Source organism: Atta colombica, unplaced genomic scaffold (genome assembly GCF_001594045.1).
Source record: "Atta colombica isolate Treedump-2 unplaced genomic scaffold, Acol1.0 scaffold1, whole genome shotgun sequence".
In the NCBI taxonomy this organism is placed as follows: domain Eukaryota; kingdom Metazoa; phylum Arthropoda; class Insecta; order Hymenoptera; family Formicidae; genus Atta; species Atta colombica.
Genome location: NW_017259183.1, coordinates 1,837,551 through 1,845,832, shown reverse-complemented (window position 1 = coordinate 1,845,832; position 8,282 = coordinate 1,837,551). Strand labels below are relative to the sequence as shown.

Genomic DNA, 8,282 nt, shown 5'->3' with positions numbered 1-8,282 from the left:
TATATATAAAATAAAAGTCTTTATATATTCCAGTTAGACGCATTTCGTTAAACTATAAAATTTCTTATTGTACAACAAACAATTTCCCAACAAACAGTGTCGCATGTTCGATATTGACATTCTATGTCTTTAGAAGATAATATATATAAGTTGATTCCATATTAATGTGTAAACAATATCAATTGTAACGTTTTTTTCACAGATTAGCGAGCTTTTAAATTCGTTACTTTGACCCGATTGATTTCAATAATAATTATTGCTTTCTAGAGGAGAGATTTTCAAGAATGATGTTGGCAACACATTTCTGCATGTGATGTCATATTTGTGGCACGAATATCCATTTGGCACATGTCCGCGACATATTTTCTGAGACAGGTGTCGATTTTTAATTTAACCATATTTCTCCAAGAATTATCAAGTAAATGAAAATCACATCGAGTGACTAAGACAAAATGTTTGAGTTTTTATTTTAAAGTCTATTTTAAAGAATTCTGAAAATAATTAATCTTAACGCAAGAGATATTATGCGCCAATTGTTATAATGATAGAAAATTTTAAATGCATTAATAAATATTAAATTTAAAACATACCATAAACGTCTTCCGCGTGTCGCGTTTTTTCAGCAGGAGATTTCTTACGAGCATCGCCCGCAGTTGGGAAAAGTAGAGCGCGCACGAATTCATCCTGCGAGATGCATTCACTCTCTTGTTCTCTAAAACAGAAATATAAACAAACTACAGCGACAAAATTTCAATGTTTGATGAGTAATAAGAATAGAGGCTCAAATTTTGTTGCATTATTTTAGTAAACCATTTCTGTCCAATTCTAATTCGACTTTAAAACGCAGAATATCTAAAAAAAGATATTACAATATCTATCAAGAAGATGGATAAAAATAAACAAAGGTTTGGATTCTTGCATAAATAATTTTAAACGGACATTCATCTCTCGAACTACAATTTATTTGTTAAGCTTAATTATTAATTTTAACATATCGAGTAAGCAATTTAAATGACATACTTTTATATAACATGATATTGATGCATACAAAGTATTAGTTGAATATTACATATTCATGTCACAATTGCATAATTTTCCATTATTATTATGCAACAAAATTTTGAGCTTAAACGTAATCTCTTAATAAAAATTGTAATATAATAACAGTAATAATTTCGTTTTCCAGATATTTTCTATAAATTTCCAATAATTCCATTAATTTTCATTAGAAGCTCGTTGAAAAATTAATGCATATAAAACGAACAAATTAATATGCAGTAATTATTTATTATTATATTTTCTCACTCGAATGAGTGAAACTACAAATACGAATGGCAGTTGAAAATAAAAAACCACAATATACACTTATACAGGATAGTCCCGTATAAGTGATCACCTGTTTTTATTTCATGAACTAACAAAGATAGACCTAACAAATATAATACCAAATTAAATCGTTTCTAACTTAACTCTATTATGAGCACAATGATCATTAAGAAAATTATCCATGTCAAAATGAAGAAATATGCATAAAATATTTTATATATATATAAATATTTTGATAATAAAAATTATAGCATTCGTTCTAACAAGTATAATCAGATGATAACATATTAAATGTCAAATCGTTAATGGGAGAATTGGAAGTTGGCCACATCGCATGGCCGAAAAGATAGTAATCCTCGCAAAACTTCAGACCAAAATAACTTGTGTAATTTGTATATTTTGTTATAAAATAATTTTATTATATCATATATCGTTGTATTCGTCAGAATGGACATTAGAATTTATGATATCGAAATATTTACTTTATCGTATAAAAATTATCTTTTCTCATTCTTTAACATAAATTATTTAAAGTATAATTTAAAGGATAATTTTTTAAAGTGGTCACAGTGCTTATAATAGAATTTAGTTAGAATCATTTAATTTGATATTATATTTATTAAGTCTACATTGTTAATTTAATAACAGAGATAAAAAGGGTGGTCACTTATACAGGGACACTCTGTGTATATTGTATATATAAAATTTGCTTATGACAGAACGTAACTTGCCACTTATTAATGTTTCCATGGAGAAGTATAGAATATCTTCTTTTCTCACTCTAATAACGAGTAACATGCGGAAAATGACGAAGAGAAGAAGCTATAACTCGAATGTAGGCAGTTCAACTGCAGAACAGTCGCGCTCTTCCCGATTAATTAGCTGAATTTGTTTGCACAACTGCGCGACACGTTCCCCTTTACGTTCCTCTCTATTCGTGCCTCTCTTCGTTTGTTTGCTCTACAGTAATTCGCGTAGTAACAATATAGTTGTGCCAATCTAACATTCAACATTTACGTTAATTAATCGTTCGCGACTGCAATTTGAAAGATCAATCAGATTATGTATCAACTAAACCTTTATAGAATATATTCTTGAGTGTCCAGTGCAATGTGATATTTAATACGTCCTCAATGTATATTACGAAAGTATTTTCTGTGTAGGCATGTAAACGGTTTTACCGCATATAAAATGTCACTGTTTTTCCTATTTGAAACTGTTTCGAGAACGTCAATGTTTTTTTTTATATATTCTTTTAAAAATTTTCAAAAATTTTTTTGAATGAATTTATAATTTATAATATTTGCGAGAGATTCGATGCGTGAAAATTTAATTTTGTTAATGGCAAATCTATGCATTTAAAAATTAATATTTATTAATATTTTTTAAACGAACAAACTTTTTTCTCTATCAACAGTCGTTTTTGTACAGATCTAAGAATTCATACATCATTACAGACATTTAATAATATATCAATACACGGAGGTAACTTAGTTACAAAATACATCGTAGTTTCTTTGAAATTACCCGTGGAAGTTTCAAACAAAGTATTCATTTCCAAATATAAACAATCACACATTACAAATTGTAATTTTTTTGTAGATTACAATTATATATTTTACAATTATATCAATTAATTCATTTTATTATTTTATTTAATAATGTACAATAATAATGTACAATATAAAATGTTCCAAAATTCGACTTGAAATACAATAGCAAGAAAATTCTCTAAAAGTTAAGTAAAAAAGTTTTTTGTAAATTTTTATTTTAAGCAATAATTTTTTAGATAATAAAGATTTAAATATAGCCAACTATGTTTAGATCATAGTTCAATGAGCGAAGGAGCTATAGCTGAAATATTGTCCCAAAAATTATAAGATTTCATTTAATTTCGTATAATTTTATCTGATTGACATATGATTTTCTTCACTACATATGAAATCATTTGGTAAAATAAACGATTTTATCTAATATTACACAATGATTTCTCGTGGTTGCATATGCAATTATCGGATAGGAATTTCATATGAATTTCGAAGACTTGTTCCATGATTACATTAATTAAGTGATTATTCCTTCGTTAATGAACGTTAATGAATACATACTTTAGCATACAAATAATATTTTTTTCACTTTCTTACTATAGTATTTTGAACATAAATTTCGCTCTCTCTCTAATTTCAGAATATCTTATATGTTCTTAATAATATTATGATTATAATTATCTTAGAAAAAATAATAATTATAATTATTAATATCTAAATTATAATTATCTTAGAAAAAATAATTATAAAGAACAGGATAATTTTAAGACAATATTTACAAGTTGAGAAATAACTACTTCTTAGCTTTATATGTAATTTACATTTGCTTTATATTATATCGTTATATGTATAACCATTTTAGCAAGAATAGAGAAATAACTTACTCTTCTTATAGAATCACTAATTATTTTTTTAAAAATTTTCAATTATGCGATGAAAATGCATGATTAAAAAAACAGATTTTCTAAAGTATTTCCTTGAGAGGAGGAAAAAGTCCCTTTTCCCTATCATAAATCAACGCATATGTTTAATAATAAATAAGTAAAATCTACAAATACATAAAACAGTATATCGTTTGCTTTATACTTCACCAATCGCACAAGCTATGGTGAATATTTGAATCAATTTGGATTCATTCTTCATTTATTTGAAATCTTTTTATTCCAAATGTTTTTCTCGCTCTTATGTTTATTTCTATCAATATAGATTAACTTTAAAATAAGAAAATAGATAGACAGGGCACAAATAATTAAAATTAAAATAGACAAATAATAAAAGGGTTACGAGCTTAGCTAGATTGTTTGTTGCTAACAATTCAATTTAATTTTTAAAAAATAATAATAAAACACAAATAGTTTCGATTCGTTATCGGATAATTCTCAATGTGAACAAATAATTACAGTATAATATGTTAAAAATTGTTTCCGTCCGCTTTTTACAATTATTTCTTACGTGATGATCACAGTCGGTGTTGCGATGTAGCGTTCGTCGAGTTTTTACAATATGATGTTTCTTTACTTTTGTGAATTTCTATAGTGACTTGTTATATTTTCCTTTTGATTTCCATTGAAATGTGAGTGTGTATAACAAGTTACTGTAGGAATTCACAAATGTGAGAAAACTAATATTGTAAAAAAATTAACAAACGCTACATCGCAATACTGACTGTGACCATCAAGATGCATAAGAAATAATTGTAAAAAGGAAACAATTTTTAACGTATTATACTGTAATCATTTGTTCACATTGAGAATGACTCGATAACTAATCAAAAAACTGTTTGTTTTATTATTATTTTTTAAAGATTAAATTGTTAGCAACAAACATCTAACTAAGCTCTTTTATTATCTGTCTGTTTTAAAATTAAATTTAATTTACTTTTTATTTTTTTATTTCTCAGAAGTAGAAAAAGATAAATTAAATTAAGATTAAAATTAATCTACATTGGTAGATATTAATAAAAAATAGATTTTTTCACGCACGCTTATCTCGTTATTACTCTGAACAAATAACATACGTCGTCAAATGTAGAATAGTCAGATTAGTATTTTGGTCCAAATAAACTTTATCGTTCAGTGAAAGTTAAAATTTACTCATTTAAATTCTTTTTGTGAAATCCATTTAATACAAAATTTCTTCAAAGTTATAAAAAAAAAAAAGCAATAATAAATGCGAAGATACTCACATTAATCGTGAAGTGCGCCGAGTCCGTCCAAGAGGATGATTCTAGTCTGCTGTACCTTCTATTTGACTATGATTGCTGCCGGTGACGATACCATTGCTGTTTCCGGTACTGTCGTCGTTGCTACGTTGCTGGACGTTGCCTCCGTTAACAACGCGAATCGATTCATGCTGCTGGAACGTTGCCTTACCACGTGACATAACGGCGCAATGCCGGACAGTATGCTTGGAACCGCGTCCACAACCGTTGTTGTTGCTTCTCGCCATACTTAGCGTCGTAACTATGTCGAAAAAGAATTATTACAATTATTACTCTTTCAATACTATTTTTATTCAGGATTGCTCAATTCATTTTCATTTGTTCAAAAGATAAAAAAAAAATATTAATTTTAAATCCTAAAATATATATACCAAGAAAATCACTTATATTGTAGCAAATCTTTATGATAATATATCATCTTTAATCGAATTTTTTTCCTAGATAATTTTTAAAAATAATATTTAAATTGTTTTTCCATTACATTATTTTTTATAAATTTTGATTTAAAGATAAGCTTTTAAATTTCGTGACTATTAATAAACATTTTTAAATAGACATTTGTATAAATAATAAAGGAATGTTTTATTGAAATCATATTATAATATGTATCAACTGCGAATATACTAAAACTTAGGCAAATTTTAATGAATTCTTCTCATCTAGAGAATGCAATAAATGAAAATGAAAATTTTTCAGCTTGCCAAAAAGCTTTAGATGATAAAATCATTATATGTAATTTTTTAATATGATTCGCAAAACATACCTAAATATTGTAAAAACTTTGTACGAGAAAAATTTTTTTCTACAAGCATCTTTAATTTGCTGAGCTTGTCAAAAATATTAAAATGCTAAAATGTCAAAAAGTAAACAATAGAAATCAAAGAATTCTGATGAATTCTATCGCGATAATTTTCATTATATATCTATAATCCTCGAAAATGGCTCGAAAACATTGAATTAATCCAATCAGATAATTTAATACATTATAAATTACATATATTAAAAGAAAGACAAAGTTAAAGAAAAAGGGAGACTTATGTACCTTTGTCCACAACCAGGTCAAACTTCTCTGCGGTCGATGAACGTGATTTAAAAACGTGCCTAGTTGAAGACCAAAGGAATGAGCCTTCAGCAGTCTGGAGTTTTCCCTCTTGATTTTCTCATGTTGTCCCATTCGATCATGTCCGCAAGAAACTCATCGCTTAACTGCAAGACGTCGTTTTATCTATGGAGCAAGAAAAGTTGCTTGATAATTGCATGAATTTTCCACAGTTTCCACAGTTTATTATGTAAAAAATTTAAATATTAAATAGCATTAAAATTCAATAATTTGTTTGATCGTAGTATATGTGTAATGTAACAAAGATCTGTTACGTTAAAAAAATCATTTATTTATTATATGTATACATAGAAATTCTTAGTTTACTGCGTATATTGCCGTTCTAAATATGGAAGATCGATAACATAATAAAATGATTCTGTTAATATCATATTTAGAAATTCATGAAACCTTATTCTTGCCGTTATATATTATTATTAGTACCAAAAATATTCCAATTTCCTAATATAAATGTTTTATAATATTCAAATCCTTTATATTATATGTTTCTTTTTTTATATAAAATTAATTCAATATTAAATTATTTTAATTAATTTTTCTAATACATAGAGGTACATTCTAATTATTACCTTCTACTAACTAATTGTTATTTGTGATAGATTAGATAATATCCACAAACTAACTTTATATTAATAAAAATATCCTTCTTTGTAGACGCAATATTTAATATATATTCAAACCGTGTTTATACAACTTAGGATTAATTACTTTATGTTAAATATAAAATTATACTAGTACAATTTTATTACATTTTATGGCACTAATTTGATCTGATGGAACATTATTATTATATTTGTTACGTATAAATTATTAATTCCTTGCTCATCATGCAGTTCTAAATACGAAAGGTCGATAATATTATGAAATGACTCCACGTGTTCATGACACAAAGCGGTGTTCTTATTTATTGACTAGAAAGGAAGTCTTCCTCTTCTTGTCATTAACACAGGAAAAATTCGCCCATATTGATGTAGATTTTACTATATATGCTTTCGTTCATAAATTCAGGAATACTCGCGTTTTTCTCGCATTTTACAAAAAATTGAGTATCTAATTGAGTACCTATTTTAATGAGGAAAATAAAGCTTTTCAAACTAATATTTAAATTTTGTCTCTATGATATTTTATTGCTAAATTATTAAAATTGAAAATTAATTTTTCAATATATTTTTTCAATGTTTTTATTTCACTTTAAAGTGAAATAAAAATATTGAAAAAAGTATATTGAAAGTATACTTTGATAAAATCATCAAACAAAATTTGATAAATAAACATTTTAAAGTACACTTTCTATGCTTTAAAATGCTTTTAAAAAAAAATTGATATGATTATTTTTCGAATTTCAAAGATATCAAATTTCTTGTGTAAAAACTTATTTTTTCAGAAATCATAAATCAATCTACTATTTAAAAGAAATTTGGAGATAACAGGGCAATAGAAATCAAGCGCAGTAATCGTTGCGCAAATATTATAATATACAGACATAACACAAAACTTTTTATTACACATGTTTCGGTTCATTTTTTAGAGACATATAAATCACCTTTGTAAATACAATGTATACATAATAACTACCTTGTCATAGTAACCTCCCTCCACTACACAAAAATCCTATATCAGAATTAAACTTAGATGAATGTTAAAAAGAAAGAAGAACAATTTTTAGAATATATCAGAGATTTATCTTTTTAACATTTATTTGGGTTTAATTCTGATATAGGATTTTTGTGTAGTGGAAAAAGCTTACTATGACAAGGTAGTTATTATGCATACATTGTATACATAAAAGTGATTTATGTCTCTAAAGAAGGTTAAAAAATGAACCGAAATATGTAAGCGTATTATTATAATAAAGAGTTTTGTGTTGTATCTATATTATTTGCGCAACGACTACCGCGCCTGATTTCTATTGCCCTGTTATCTCCAGATTTCTTTTTTCAGAAATGTTTTTTAACGTCAAAATTAAAAGGTTTATGGAAAAAAACAGAGAAAAAAATTTTTACAATATATTTGATTGGTATAAATTTTTAAAAAATTCTTAAAAACTTTTTCGAATTCAAATCAAAAT

At 26.2% G+C, this 8,282-nt stretch overlaps 1 protein-coding gene across 1 annotated transcript in view; it reads right to left on the bottom strand.

Annotated features, from left to right (window-relative positions):
- Positions 1–5,135, bottom strand: part of LOC108694936 (ABC transporter A family member 1-like) — a 27,986-nt gene extending 22,851 nt beyond the window's left edge. The window contains exons 1-2 of the mRNA XM_018204631.1: positions 5,059–5,135; positions 591–712 (exon numbers count right to left, since the gene is read on the bottom strand). Coding sequence (XP_018060120.1) covers positions 591–683 — 93 coding nt within the window. The 5' untranslated portion in view covers positions 684–712; positions 5,059–5,135. The remainder of the gene's footprint in view (positions 1–590; positions 713–5,058) is intronic.
- Positions 5,136–8,282: the final 3,147 nt, after the last annotated feature.